This window comes from Macaca fascicularis, chromosome 16 (assembly GCF_037993035.2).
Source record: "Macaca fascicularis isolate 582-1 chromosome 16, T2T-MFA8v1.1".
Lineage (NCBI taxonomy): Eukaryota > Metazoa > Chordata > Mammalia > Primates > Cercopithecidae > Macaca > Macaca fascicularis.
Genome location: NC_088390.1, coordinates 18,313,320 through 18,328,736, shown reverse-complemented (window position 1 = coordinate 18,328,736; position 15,417 = coordinate 18,313,320). Strand labels below are relative to the sequence as shown.

Genomic DNA, 15,417 nt, shown 5'->3' with positions numbered 1-15,417 from the left:
AAGTCATGCATCCTGCAAGTCACAGGGGAAAGTTTAAAGCCAAAGTGAGACTTCAAGCCTGACAGGCAAGAGTTACTCTGAACCTGGGCAGGAAATCTCTCCTAAAGGCAGCAGGGGCATCTCCTTCCTTCCAGCTGGGAACCAACGTTCTGATGCCTCAGGCCCAAACTGGTGTGTAGGCAGGTAAGACAGGCATCCCCATCCCTTTGCTTTGGCCTTGTAGAGGGGGAAGCCAGAAGGGCCCAGCTGCAGTGAGTGGCTCTCCAGTCTCAGGCTCCTCTGGACTGCTCCAGACTCATAGATGCAGAACCTAGCATCAACAGGAGAAAATCTAGTCTTGGCACTGCCACTCAGAATCCAGGCTAGTCACCATCCTTCCTGGGGCCTCAGTTTCCCCATCTGAGCAAAGGACAGAAATGTGACTGGCTCTAAGGCTTCTTTGTGCTGAGGGTCTAAGGAATGGAAGGCAAGTTGGCAAGTTGCCTCCTTCAAGGCTGGAATTCTCTGGGTAGAGGTGGTACTGAGCAACTACCAGAGATGATGTGAAATAGAATAAAATCATTCTTTAAAAAAAAAAAAAAAAAAAGTCATGTTTTGCTCTGTGGCCCAGTCTGGAGGGCAGTGGTATGAACACAACTCACTGCACCCTTGAACTCCTAGGCTCAAGAGATCCTCCTGCCCAAGCCTCCCAAGGAGCTAGTACTACAGGCCTGGGCCACCATGCCCGGCTAATGCTTTTTTTTTTTTTTTTTTTTGGAGAGACAAGGTACCACCATTTTGCCTAGGCTGGTCTCTCCTTTTTTTTTTTTTTTTTTTTTTTGAGACGGAGTCTTGCTCTGTCCCCTCAGGCTGGAGTGCAGTGGGGCAATCTCGGCTTACTGCAAGCTCCACTTCCTGGGTTCACGCCATTCTCCTGCCTCAGCCTCCTGAGTAGCTGGGATTACAGGCATGCGCCCCCACGTCCAGCTAATTTTTTTTTTTTTCTTTTTTTTTGAGGCGGAGTCTCGCTCTGTCACCCAGGCTGGAGTGCAGTAGCGCTATCTCCTCTCACTGCAAGCTCCGCCGCTTCCCAGTTTCACGCCATTCTCCTGCCTCAGCCTCCCTAGAAGCTGGGACTACAGGCGCCCGCCACCACGCCCGGCTAATTTTTCTGTATTTTTAGTAGAGACAGGGTTTCACCGTGTTTGCCAGGATGGTCTTGATCTCCTGACCTCGTGATCCGCCTGCCTCAGCCTCCCAAAGTGCTGGGATTACAGGCTTGAGCCACAGCGCCCGGCCTAATTTTGTATTTTTAGTAAAGATGGGGTTTCTCCATGTTGGTCAGGCTGGTCTCAAACTCCCAACCTCAGGTGATCTGCCCGTCTTGGCTTCCCAAAGTGCTGGAATTACAGGCGTGAGCCACCGCACCTGGCCCAATGACCTTTGGTGGCACTTCTTTACCAGGTGTCGTGCCACCAAGTTGAGAGGTCCAGGTGGCAGAGATCAGACTAAACGTTAGCCATTATGCTTGACTTAAAGAACTCTAAGGGCCTCACTAAAGAAAGTCCCTCCTCTGGTATCCATAAAGCTAAGACCCTATAGGTGCCAGGGAGCCCATGGTTCAGCAAAGGAAGGTCCCTGAGTGCTTCAAAAGCCCCAGTGAAGCCCTGGTGGGGGCACTCTGGAGTTGTTTCTTCGGGGGAATGATGGATGGTAAGAGAAAAGCAGAACCACCAAAATGAGAGCTCTTGACACATCCCCTGGGACTGTCACATCTCATAACAGTTGGAGAAGCTCCTGCCCTCCCCACACTTCCAAAAATCCACTAAGCTGCAGGATGCCAGGCTAGAGCTTGACTCCAAGCCCAGTGCCCACCAGTAGCTTAACTTCAGAACATGCCCAGTTAAAAGACCCTATAGGTTGCCCAGTTAAAAGGCAACCAATTCCCATGGTGCGAGCCAGATCTTCAGGGTTTAGCAGAGAGAGCCACGAATTTGGATTCAGGAGGCCTAGTTCTTTTTTTTTTTTTTTTTTTTTTGAGACGGAGTCTCGCTCTGTTACCCAGGCTGGAGTGCAGTGGCCGGATCTCAGCTCACTGCAAGCTCCGCCTCCCGGGTTTTACGCCATTCTCCTGCCTCAGCCTCCGAGTAGCTGGGACTACAGGCGCCCGCCACCACGCCCGGCTAGTTTTTTGTATTTTTAGTAGAGACGGGGTTTCACCGTGTTAGTCAGGATGGTCTCGATCTCCTGACCTCGTGATCCGCCCGTCTCGGCCTCCCAAAGTGCTGGGATTACAGGTTTGAGCCACCGCGCCCGGCCAGGAGGCCTAGTTCTAGCAGTAAGGTCTGGACCCAGGCATCTTCAGGTAACAACAGGAAAGAAGACCTGCCTTACAGATCAGAGTAGGTATTCAAAGGTCAGAGCAAGGCACCTTGGGCATGCGAGATGGGGGTTGACCAGAGTGACCAGAGTGGTCACCTACAGTGTCAGGACAAAGCAGGGACAAGGGAGGTCACAACAAAGGATGGCTGTAGCACTAATGTGTGAACCTAAGGGAAGGGAGGGAGTTGATCTTATCCTAAGTCCTCCAGAAAAGCTGCTGGGGTGAATGATTCTCCCTGCAGGGATAGGAAAGCAAAGCTAAATCCCAGAGCAAATCACTAGCTTGAGTCACAAAGTCCACCTACTACTCTGTAATGGCCTCTAAAGCACAGGTGGGGCCAGGTACAGTGGCTCACACTTGTAATCCCAGCACTTTGGGAGGCCAAGGTAGAAGGATTACTTACAGCCAGGAGTTTCAGACCAACCTGGGCAACAAAGACCGACCTTGTCCCTACTTAATTTTTTTTTTTTTTTTTAAACAGTCTTGCTCTGTCTCCAGGCTAGACTGCAGTGGCACGATCTTGGCTCACTGCACCTCCGCCTCCCGGGTTCAGGCAATTCTCCTGCCTCAGACTCCTGAGTAGCTGGGACTACAGGCGCGTGCCACCATGCCCAGCTAATTTTTATATTTTTAGTAGAGACAGGGTTTCACCATGTTGGCCTGGATGGTTTTGATCTCTTGACCTCGTGATCTGCCTGCCTCAGCCTCCCAAAGTGCTTGGGATTACAGGCATGAGCCACCGCACCTGGTCCTAATTTTTTTTCTTTTTTTTTTTTTTTAGTAGAGACGGGGTTTCACCGTGTTCGCCAAGATGGTCTCGATCTCCTGACCTTGTGATCCGCCCGTCTTGGCCTCCCAAAGTGCTGGGATTACAGGCTTGAGCCACCACGCCCGGCCATATATATATATATTTTTTTAATTAAAAAATAAAGTGCTGGTGGGCCCTCCTCAGTGCAAGAGAGCACTGTGCAGGTGGCAGGGCCATTTCTGGGAAGATGGTAAATCAGCCTGCACTCAGGCCACAATGACCCTGGAGCAAGGGCAGTCCCCAGCCAGCTACCAACTCCTCTCTAACTTCTGGCTCCACCTTTACCAGGCATCCTTGTGCTAAAAGCCTCGCTTTCCAACAAAGCGAGGCAGAGGCCTGTCCAAGCACCCTCTTGGGTATTTAGTGACCTGGTTCCCTAGAGCCCGTCTAAGCTCCAACACCTTTGAGAATCAAACTCCCACAAAGCTCAGGCCTGTATCTCGCTGGCTTTCCTGTAATAGTACCCACTCCCCTCATAGGACTCTCCCTACCCATCTTCCAGCCTCCTGCCAACAACAGTTTTTTTTTTTTTTTTTTGAGATGGAGTCTCGCTCTGTCACCCAGGTTGGAGTGCTGTGGCGCGATCTTGGCTCACTGCAACCTCTGCCTCCTGGGTTCATGCCATTCTCCTGCCTCAGCCTCCCAAGTAGCTGGGACTACAGGTACCCGCCACCACGCCCAGCTGATTAATCTTTTCTGTATTTTTAGTAGAGACAGGGTTTCATCGTGTTAGTCAGGATGGTCTCGATCTCCTGACCTCATGATCTGCCTGCTTTGGCCTTCCCAAAGTGCTGGGATTATAGGCTTGAGCCACCGCGTTCAGCCAATTACTTTCTTTGAAACAAGGTCTTACCCTGTCATCCAGCCTGGAGTGCAGGGGTGGGATTACAGCTCACTGCAGCCTTGACTTCCTGGGCTGAAGCAATCCTCCTGCCTCAGGCTCACGAGTAGCTCGGACTACAGGTATATGCTACCACACCTGGTTATCTATCTATCTACCACACCTAGTTATCTATCTTATCTATCTACCTATCTACCTATCTATCTATCTATCTATCTATCTATCTATCCATCTATCTATCTACCTACCTACCTACCTACCTACCTGAGATGGAATCTCACTCTGTGGCCCAAGCTGGAGAGCAGTGGTGCAATCTATCTATCTATCTGAGATGGAATCAGTCTATCTAATCTAATCTAATCTATCTAATTAATCTATCCATCTATCTATCTAAGATGGAGTCTCACTCTGTAGCCCAAGCTGGAGTGCAGTGGCACAATCTTGGCTCACTGCAACCTCTGCCTCCCGGGGTCAAGTGATTCTCATGCCTCGGCCTCCCAAGTAGCTGGGACTACAGGCGCGTGCTACCACGTCCGGCTAATTTTTTTGTATTTTAGTAGAGATGGGGTTTCACCATGTTTCCCAGGGTGGTCTCAAATTCCCAAGCTCAGGCGATCCGTCCACCTTGGCCTCCCAAAGTGCTGGGATTACAAGTGCAAGTCACCACACCCAGCCAGGAGGAGTTTAGAAGACCACCTAGCATTCACAAGTTTAACCACAACTGCCCAATTTACAGGTGCTCCGGTAAGATTGCATGTGGAGAGGAGTGGCAGAGCCAGGGCAGAAGCCCAAGTCTCTCACTTCCCTGGTGATCCCATTGTACCCATATTCCTTGGGCAGGCCACAGACACATCAGAACAATCAGGCTGCCAAAAGGGCAGGGTGTATACATGTGGACACAGACTTACTCAACTAGGGAACAAATGTGAGCTAAGTCTAACCACAGGAGACACAAATCATGGAGAAAGGAGCAACATCAAGCCCTGGTCAGAGAAACCAAGAGCTAGGCACCCCTCATCCCACTCCTAAGGAATGAAGTCCAGAGTGAGACCTCCATTTCCTTCCACTGTTCATCCATCCACTCAGCCTCACCTTCAGATTGTTCTGTTCTCAGTGAGGGTCTCCTCCTGACTCCTCTGTGGATCTAATGATCAAGTAAGCTACTGAGCTCAGCTTCCTACAATCTCTCACATGCCTCCATGGCTCCCCAGCACCCTCAACATCTCTCTACACAGCGTGAAGTTTTTTCTGTCTTAGGCCAGTGTATCAAGTCCTCCACTCCTTATCTATTCTATGCTCCAGAACAGAGTTCCTGGACTCCACGCCTCTGTAAAGAGCATCTCTTCTGACTGAACTATCTTTGCCCCTGAGCCTCCTTCTATGCTGGCTAAGGCCCAAGCATCCTTGACTACCTTCAGGTGGCACTTCTCTGGAAAGTCTTCTTTGACCAGTTCCTGGTGAGATGCTAAATGTCTGCCTTTTCCCAAAGGACAAAAGAGAACAGGAACCCATACAAACCCCATTCCAGGTACTAGCACAGAGCCTAGTGCACATCAGCTTAGGTTACCACTTGGCAAAGGGATCTCCAGCTGCTTTTCCCAGCTTCAGATCACTCTGAGCTGAGTTCCACTTGACCAAAAGCAAATAAATGGGCTATATATACTGCTTTGTGCCACTTTATCTGGTTACCTGGAGAGTACCAATCTCAAGAATATAAGTCTCACAATGCAATCTTGAGGGCCTCCTAGAAACCAAGGGATTGGGTGCCCTAGTCACCAACTAAAGGCCCCGAAGACCCATAAGCCATCTCTTGAGAATCAAATGTTGACCTAAGGAAGGCCTCCTTCCCTCTTTCATTCCTCATCTACGTAAGTCCCCTATATTTCCCTGCCTCCTAGCCTTTGAGCTTACCATTTCTGCCTGGCTAGCAATTTCTAGCTCAGGGGCCAGATCTACCAAGCTCGCCTTTACCTTCCCTCCCGCTAAGCTGGATGTAATTTTTTTTTTTTTTTTTTTTTTTTGAGACAGAGTCTTGCTCTGTCTGCCAGGCTGGAGTGCAATGGTGCGATCTCGGCTCACTGCAACCTCCGCCTCCCGGGTTCAAGTGGTTGTCCTGCCTCAGCTTCCTGAGTATCTGGGATCACAGACACCTATGACTATGCCCAACTAATTCTTGTATTTTTAGTATTTTCATCATGTTAGTCAGGCTGGTCTTGAACTCTTGACCTCAGGTGATCCACCTGCCTCGCCCTCTCAAAGTGCTGGGATTACCGGTGTGAGTGACCACGCCCGACCTGGGTTTTTGGGTTTTTGCAGGGCCTGCAGAGAATACCCTGTGCTTTTACACCTTTTACACCTCTGCTTTGTGTTGGAATGGCATGCAAAGTGCAAACTTATTACATGTGAAGCACCAAGGGGGCACTAAATTTCCTGCGGTGCCCACCTCAAGTGCCTTGTACATAGTAGATACTTGATGTTTCCCTCAAGTCAGAAATCCTTGCTCAAAGGTCATTCCAACTAGCAAGATGACCTGAGACAGCTCACTTCCTATCTGAGCCCCTTTCCAAACAGAGTTCACACCTTCTAGTTTCAGGGTTAGTATGTGGATGCTTGGCACAGGGTAGCTAGCAAGGTCTACCAGGAGCAGAAGCACAGAGCGCACTAGCGTAGGAGTACTAGGGAATCATGGAAAAACAGGAAGACTCCCCTCACAAATGAATTATTATATCCAAGAAGTTTGTCAGCCTCTTGGTTATCTAACTAGTAATTTAGAACTTTAACCACACCTCCAGTGAGGTTAGGTCCAGCTTCCCCTTCCAGGGTTACCAACAATTACAGAGAAAAGACTTGCAAGTTGGGGCAGCTTGCCCTCGGTCGGCTGGGAGACAGCAACATTCAGGAAGTTTGGGGGTGCTGAGGCACCTCAAAGAGCCGACTAGCCTGTAGCTGCTGCCTCACCCCACTCTCTGTAGAGTGCCCCCTACATACTCGTAACACTCTCCCCAATCAACACAATTCTCTACTTGCACAGTAGAGGCAAGAAAGCCCTTCTGTATCTGAGCTCCAGTTTCCTAACTCAAAGCATCCATCCCAATGACACACTGGGGAAAAGGGCGGGACTTGGGGTACTCCACTGTGCAAACCACCAAGGAACCACAAGACCCAGGTTCCAGGTCTCATTCAGCCATTTACTGGCTAAGTTGTGAGATCAAACATTGTAACACCAAGGGACAGTCTGAGGATTCCACTCTGGGGAGGCTCTTAAAGGGTCACTTCCAGCCTTCCCGTGAGAAACAAGGGCACATGTGCACGAAGACTTGGCACCACCCATGTTCACAGAAGCTGCATTCTGTCCAACCAGAAAGCACTTGGCAGCCGCCCACCCGTTTCCTTCCATGAGGCCCTTAAAAAGACCTTTCCAGCTCTGACTGACCTGAGCTGGTGACAGAGTTCCCAGGGTCTCCCCCAGCAGCCTGTGCAATCTTTATCTGAACTTATGAGAAGGCAGGACAGGCTCTAACTCCTCTACCATAATCAGGGCCAGGCTCAGTGCCCAGATTCTACCCACTGTAACACAACCTCACCAGAAGACATCAAACCAGCCAGGTATCTTCCAAGACCACATCCTACTTATCTCTGGGCAATGCCTGGGCCAAGATGCTCCCCCTTTTTAACCTGTCACAACCCGTCCTTTCCCAAGACAAGCCCATGTAGCTACTCTAGACCTGCTCCTCACTGGCCTGAATTGTTCTCCACACTAGTTGATGCCTCTTCTGGGCTGCACTTCATGCTAGGCCCCAGATGAACAGGGATATCCTTAGTCCTACAGAATACAGACTTGAAAATTCACAATGGCAAGCGTATGAGCTATGACAGTCCAAACAGGGGTGTGTGTATGTGTCTGCATGTGTGCTGAAAGGGCTTTAGGTGATGCTAAAATGCTAAAGGGCTTTTTATATGATGCTTTCTGCATGTCAAAATGGTCAATCTGAGCGATGAAGAATGACTAGGTTATTTGAAGAGCTGGTTATCATGTAGGTTATCTGGGGAGTTGGGATATGAATTAGAAGATGAACATGTTAGATGAGAAGGCATTCCCAATGGAGGCCACACTACTACAAGAGTCCACGACACAAGTCCATGAACCATAACAGGAGCTGCAGATACTTTAGAGTTCCCCACAGTTGTGCACTTCCCCAGCTCAGCTGCCCGGGGAAGCTGGGACATCCTCCCACTCTTCTCCAGTCCCCTTACACCAAAGCTCTGTGCTTCTGCCCTCCAGCCCAGTCTGTGAATGGTTCCTGGGCCCTCTCAAGTCAGAAGGTAGAAGAGTCTCAGTCACGCAACAACAGCCATTCCCAAGGTCAAGCCACTGCCAGGGGCCCAGCTGGCTAAAAAGCTTCCCAGGGAGCTGATTAACAATGCAGACTCTTAGCTGTGCTGAGGAGCATCTGACTCAGCTGGACTGGGCGGCCAGGTATGGGAGTCACCCTTCAAGAAAAAAGTAGCAGTTAGAAGACTGACACTCCAGCTACGGCCACTACCACCTGCATATCTAGTTAAGATTTCCCCAAAATAAGCTACTATGAGAAGATGAGAGGAACACTTGGGAAGTTACTGCTCTGGTCCTATATAACATTAGAAGTTCCTCTCTAGGTTCCTGGCCTGGGCAGGCCACCCACCCCTGGCTGCAGCTGGAGGTACCAGGTACAGCCTGAGAAGAAATGACTGTGGAGGAGAGGCTGAAAGAGTGCTACACTCTGGACTCCATTATTTCTGAGTTCTGGCCTGTGCCGGAAATCAAGAAAAATAAAGTAGAAGGCAGATAAAAACCCTTCCCTTCCTCTGGCAAATTCTGGGAATAGTCTTAGGCTAGAAAAGAAAGGCTGCCAACTACCAAGTCGACCCAAGTTTCTGGAGCTCCCATATGTGTTCAGTGCTCTGCCTGTACCATAGGACTGTCGAACAGGTATGGATCATACCCATCTACTATAGTTAAAACAGACTAAAAGTTTTGACTTGACAAAGTGGCAAAGCCACACCAAAGAAACTTCACCACTACATTACTCTGGAGTTAAGGGCCCAAAGGACTAAGAGGCCAAAGTTATTGTTTACTGACTAAAGTTGATGAGCCAGAAAAAATTACCGCCGGGCGCGGTGGCTCACGCCTGTAATCCCAGCACTTTGGGAGGCCGAGGCGGGCGGATCACAAGGTCAGGAGATCGAGACCACGGTGAAACCCCGTCTCTACTAAAAATACAAAAAATTAGCCGGGCGCGGTTGTGGGCGCCTGTAGTCCCAGCTACTCGGGAGGCTGAGGCAGGAGAATGGCGTGAACCCGGGAGGCGGAGCTTGCAGTGAGCCGAGATCGCGCCACTGCACTCCAGCCTGGGCGACAGAGCGAGACTCCGTCTCAAAAAAAAAAAAAAAAAAAAAAAAAAATTACCAATGACCAAAGCTGGAACAATCTGGGCATAAAATAAATTCCCAGAAGTCCGTACTTATATAAAATTATACTTATATACATAAATGATTGAATAAATGAGGAAGAGCAGAACAATCCCCCTGAAGAAGAATTCTAAATAACTCACCTGGATGCTTCCCCTCAAGGAGATGGTGCTAACTCCCACACTCTAACTGTGGGCATGCATGGTGGCCTCCTTCCTAAGGGTACAGTATGGATAAGGAAAAACAGTAATTTTACAGTGGAAAACCTGACAAACAGTGCATCAGCCAGGTGATCAATATCAATAGTGATAAGTTACATTGATAGTATGTATTCTTGGTATGTAGTAAAAATGGCATGCATTTTACCATAAAAACATTAGACAAATCCCAATTGAGAGACGTTCTATACAATATCTAACCAGTCGATATCTTCAAGAATAAGGCAGGCCGGGCGCGGTGGCTCACATCTGTAATCCCAGCACTTTGGGAGGCCAAGGCAGGCGAACCACTTGAAGTTAGAAGTTAGAGACCAGCCTGGCCAACGTCTGCACGAAAAAATTTAAAAAGTAAGCTGGGTGTTGTGGCACACGCCTATAGTTCCAGCTACTCAGAAGGCTGAGGCACAAAATCACTTGAACCTGGGAGGCAGAGGTTGCAGTGAGCCGAGATGGCGCCACTGCATTCCAATCTAGGCGATAGAGTGAGACCCTGTCTCAAACAAACAAACAAACAAACAAAAAAAGGAATAAGGCAAAGTCTGAGAAACTGTTATAGCCAAGAGGAGTCTAAGAGGATATGTCGACTAAATGTAATGTAGGATGATCTTGGGACAGAAAAAGGACATTAGGAAAAATGTAAGGAAATCGAAATAAAGTAGGGACTTTAGTTAATATACCAATAAAAAATTAAATAGGGAAAATGGGATGCAGAGTACATGGGAACTCTGTACTATCACAATTGTCTATAAATCTAAAACTATTCTAAAAAATAAAGTTTAATAAAAAGAAGGAAGAAAGAAGAAAGACAGCAAGTGATATGTGTCAAGCCTTGTTTTGCTCTGCTCACTGACTTCTATGACTCTGGGCAATCACCTATCCTCTCTGGAACTCTTTTCAAAAGGCAGGCTTGAACCAGGTATGGTGGCACATGCCTGTTGTCCCAGCTATTCAGGAGGCTGAAGCAGGAAGGTAACTTGAGTCCAGGACTTTGAGGATGCAGTGAGCTACAAAGGCCAATGGCACCACTGCATTCCAGCCTGAGCAAGAGTAAGACTTTTTCTTTAAAAAAAAAAAAAAAAAAAAGCCGGGCGCGGTGGCTCAAGCCTGTAATCCCAGCACTTTGGGAGGCCGAGACAGGCGGATCACGAGGTCAGGAGATCGAGACCATCCTGGCTAACACGGTGAAACCCCGTCTCTACTAAAAAATAGAAAAAACTAGCCGGGCGAGGTGGCGGGCGCCTGTAGTCCCAGCTACTCGGGAGGCTGAGGCAGGAGAATGGCGTGAACCCAGGAGGCGGAGCTTGCAGTGAGCTGAGATCCGGCCACTGCACTCCAGCCTGGGTGACAGAGCGAGACTCCGTCTCAAAAAAAAAAAAAGCAGGGTGGGCGGTGGGGCAGGCTTGTCTTGATCCAATGTCTGTAGGGCTATGGCTTCTTCCACTCACTCCGTCTAAGAAATAAATGCTGGTGAAGCCAGGTTTGCTGATGTTAATTAGCACATCCAATTCCCTCCCCAGAGAAGAGCCATAAGCCATGATTCTGCTGAATACTATATCCTAACCTCCCACCCTTGTCTCCTCTCTTCACTCCCTGTTCTTCCCAGCAGTGAAAACCCAGGCATTTTTAAAGCAGGCTGCTAAAGGCACAGTCTAAAAATAATCACCAAGAATACGTGTGACAAATAAGGACCAAGGAGGTGAGGAATAGAGGCTAAGGGGTGGAATGAAGTTTGGAAGAATGTTGCCCAAATCTTGTCTCAAGATTATACCCACAAATATTGGGAGTATATGCTTTTGTTCAGTCCTAAACTCCCTAAATAGTCAGAGAACTTAATTTTCTGATAAAAAGACAAAACAACTTTATCCTCACAGGATTCAAATAAAAAGTAAGACAACTTAATAGTTCTGCTCTCTAGTCTGCCACGCCACTGATACGTAGGAGCTGAGTTCTAAGTGGACCCAGAGCTACATCTCCAGAGAGGCCTGCAGGTAAGGCAGAAGGTCAGACATCAAGGCACTTACTTCCTGAGGATGATGACTGCTCGGCGCTCCTTGATGTCCTGAGGCCGTATGCAGTGAGTGATTTCATCAGCAGCATATCCACTGAAAAGAAACAGAGAACATGTGACCATGAAGAGTAGACAGACAACCGAAGTTCCTGGGGGATATAACAGGACAGGAATATGGCCTAGGTCTTATGGCTGCTCTCTACTCATTACTTGAGTTTCAAGGATCTACATGTAAGGGAGTATCATATTAAGCTCCAGGATGCTTTTGCCAAGAGACTGTAATACTCAAGGAAAAACCTGGTATGAGGCAAAGGAGACCCCTTGGCCACTTAAGGCAGAGGCCCGAAGCAAGTCTCTCCCTGAACATGCCAGGAGCCCTTTTTAAAAAGCGTACTCCAGAGAGTACACTGCATCTTCTCCTCATTCTCCCTCCCTTTAGCAGGTAGAGAAAGCCAAAGCAGCCACTGATAGCACTGACTCACCAGGGAGAGCTAGCACTGCCTCATTCCAAAACAGAGTGTCTACTTTAAGTCTCCTTTTGGGGGGATCCAAAATTTTGAAGACAGCTGTGTCTGAGTATTTTAAGAATTTCCGGCTGGGCATGGTGGCTCACGCCTGTAACCCTAGCACTCTGGGAGGCCAAGGTGGGCAGATCACCTGAAGTCAGGAGTTCAAGACTAGCCTGGCCAACATGGTGAAACCCCGTCTCTATTAAAAATACAAAAATTAGCCAGGAGTGGTGGCAGGCGCCTGTAATCCCAGCTACTCAGAAGGCTGAGGCAGGAGAAACGCTTGAACCCAGGAGGCAGAGGTTGCAGTGAGCCGAGATCACACCACTGCACCTGAGCAACAAAGCGAGACTCCGTCTGGTATCTGTTTATTTTCAACAAGTTATGACTTTTTTTTTTTTTTTTTTTTGAGACGGAGTCTCACGCTGTGTCACCCAGGCTGGAGTGCAGTGGCGCGATCTCGGCTCACTGCAAGCTCCGCCTCCCAGGTTCACGCCATTCTCCTGCCTCAGCCTCCGAGTAGCTGGGACTACAGGCGCCCGCCACCACGCCCGGCTAGTTTTTTTGTATTTTTAGTAGAGACGGGGTTTCACCATGTTAGCCAGGATGGTCTCGATCTCCTGACCTCGTGATCCACCCGCCTCGGCCTCCCAAAGTGCTGGGATTACAGGCTTGAGCCACCGCGCCCGGCCGTTATATGACTTTTAAAACTGCTCAGAGACCAACTAATGTGGGTATGACTGTCCTCTTCTCAGCTAGCTCATTCCAATTTGAAACTCTGGAAGCAAGCTCCGAGCCTCCAAAGCCCCTTACATGCTATCACTGGAAGCATGGCAGCCACAAGACACTCCCACTCCAAGTTACTCTACTGAGCTTCAGCAGTTCTATACACCCAGAAACTCACTCAGCCACAGGCCTAGTAGGACAAGTATGGCTTAGTTTCCCTACCTGCCCCTGTACCACAAACCCTTCTCTCATGGATACTGATCAGCTCCCTTCTCAAAGGCTAGTTACATAGACACAAACTTAACTATTAAAAACACTGCAGGCCTGGAAAGGACCCCTCAAGATGGCGAGGCTGGCCAAACCTCAGATCTAATAACTGAATGCAAGAGCCAGAAAGAGATACAAAGTCAGACTGCTTCAGGCTCAGCCTTAAGGAGGCACCTCTGATTTGGAAATCTGATTTGAGCTCATGCTGGGGATAGAACAAACCTTTATTTTACTTAATTTTTTTTTTTTTTTGAGACAGAGTCTCACTCTGTCACCCAGGCTGGAGTGCAGTGGCACAATCTCGGCTCACTGCAACCTCTGCCTACCGGGTTCAAGCGATTCTCCTGCCTCAGCCTCCTGAGTAGCTGAGACTACAGATGCGCGCCACCACGTGTGTCTAATGTTTGTTATTTTCAGTAGAGATGGGGTTGCACTATGTTAGTCAGGCTGGTCTTGAACTCCTGACCTTGTGATCCATCTGCCTCGGCCTCCCAAAGTACTGGGATTACAGGTGTGAGCCACCATGCCTGGCCCAAACCTTTATTTTTATAGATTCCACACCTTCTCCCTCAAGATGCTCCTAGACAAGAATTTTCAAAATTTTCTCCATGAACACCAGTCCCATAAGAGACAGTGGACAGGCTGGGCACTGTGGCTCACGCCTGTAATCCCAGCACCTTGGGAAGCCAAGGTGGGTGTGTTGTCTGAGGTTAGGAGTTCGTAACCTGACCAGTCTGGCCAACATGGTGAAACCCCGTCTCTACAAAAATTAGCCAGGCATGATGGCAGGTGCCTGTAATACCAGCTACTGCGGAGGCTGAGGCAGGAGAATGGCTGAACCCAGGAGGTAGAGGTTGCAGTGAGCCGAGATAGTGCCACTGCACTCCAGCCTGTGTGACAGAGTGAGACTCTGTCTCACACATACACACAAAAAAGACAGTGGACAAATGTCTATAGTGAAATCAATTGCAAAATACTGATGAGAGTTTCAAAAAGCATTACTTAAAGCACATGAGAATCACTACAGCAAAAGAACCCACTGAATTTGTTCAAGCACTGACCAAAGAAACTTCTCTCAAATACCTATTAATACCCATCAGCCCACAATGAGAAGAATCACCCAGGAGTTAGGGAGTTGAAGAGACCTGGGTTCAAATGTGAGCTTGTCTCCTACTAGCTTTGTGACCTTGTGTTAAATCACATGGTGAACCTAAAAACCTGTACAGTTTCTTCATCTGTAATAAGGAGAACAGTAGGTTCTTGGGTATTCATCTTGTTATGCTTTATAATTTAGCTGTTCTTTTGCTGCTACTAAGATTACAAGATTTTAAAAATGGGGACAGGGCCTTCTCCCTTTGAGGCAGAACAGCAGCATTATATGACTACATGACTGACACTCCTGGAGAGGGGTGGTGAGAGGCCTACCTGCAGGGCTGTTGTGAGAATTAAGTCAGATAATGCAGGGTGCCTGACACCCTACAATCTTTACTGAGCACTCTGACAAAAGTCAGAGGGCCCTGGACTATCCTGGGGCAAGCCAGAGCCCTGGATTCAGGGTCTGCCAAAGAGACACGGTCCGGGCTTCCCCTGCAGGGATCTGCCAGTAGTGGGGGCCTCCTGGGCCCCATTTCCAGAGCTAGGAACTCTAGTTCTCATCCCATGCTTTTATCATTCCATACTGGAGGAATGGGGGTCTAGACTGCAAGACCGTCCCATATATACACACAGGACTTTCCCAAAGAGCTGTCAAAGGTCCCAAAGGCACTTTTTTTTTTTTTTTTTTTTAAAGACAGAGTCTCACTCTGTTGCTCAGGCTGGAGTGCAGTGGCACAATCTCGGCTCACTGTAACCTCCACCTCCCAGGTTCAAGCGATTCTCCTGCCTCAGCCCCCCAAGTAACTGGGACTACAGGTGTGTACACCACACCCAGCTAATTTTTGTATGTTTAGTGAAGATGGTTTCCCCATGTTGGCCAGGCTGGTCTCGAACTCCTGACCGCACGTGATCCACCCACCTCAGCCTCCCAAAGTGCTGGGATTACAGGCGTGAGCCCCTGTGCTCGGCCCCAAAGGCACATTTCTAAGTCCTGAATCTGTGGCGCTGGCTATAGGCAACCTTCCCTGTCACTGGCAAGTGTTATCAATCTGTTTGACTTGGCTATACACATAACCAAGGGCTCTGACTTCCCATCTCCAACAAGGAACCACTTTTCTTAATGCAGTTCTGGAGC

General features: G+C 48.7%; 1 protein-coding gene and 1 long non-coding RNA gene across 2 annotated transcripts in view; both read right to left on the bottom strand.

Moving 5' to 3' along the window:
• Window positions 1-15,417, bottom strand: part of ALKBH5 (alkB homolog 5, RNA demethylase) — a 28,400-nt gene that overhangs the window by 4,693 nt on the left and 8,290 nt on the right. The window contains exon 2 of the mRNA XM_005583060.3: window positions 11,699-11,779. Coding sequence (XP_005583117.1) covers window positions 11,699-11,779 — 81 coding nt within the window. The remainder of the gene's footprint in view (window positions 1-11,698; window positions 11,780-15,417) is intronic.
• LOC135967962 (uncharacterized) lies at window positions 8,026-10,004 on the bottom strand. Its single transcript, XR_010582316.2, has 2 exons — window positions 9,603-10,004; window positions 8,026-8,502 (listed from the first exon to the last, which is right to left on the bottom strand). It is a non-coding gene; the product is annotated as an uncharacterized lncRNA (long non-coding RNA).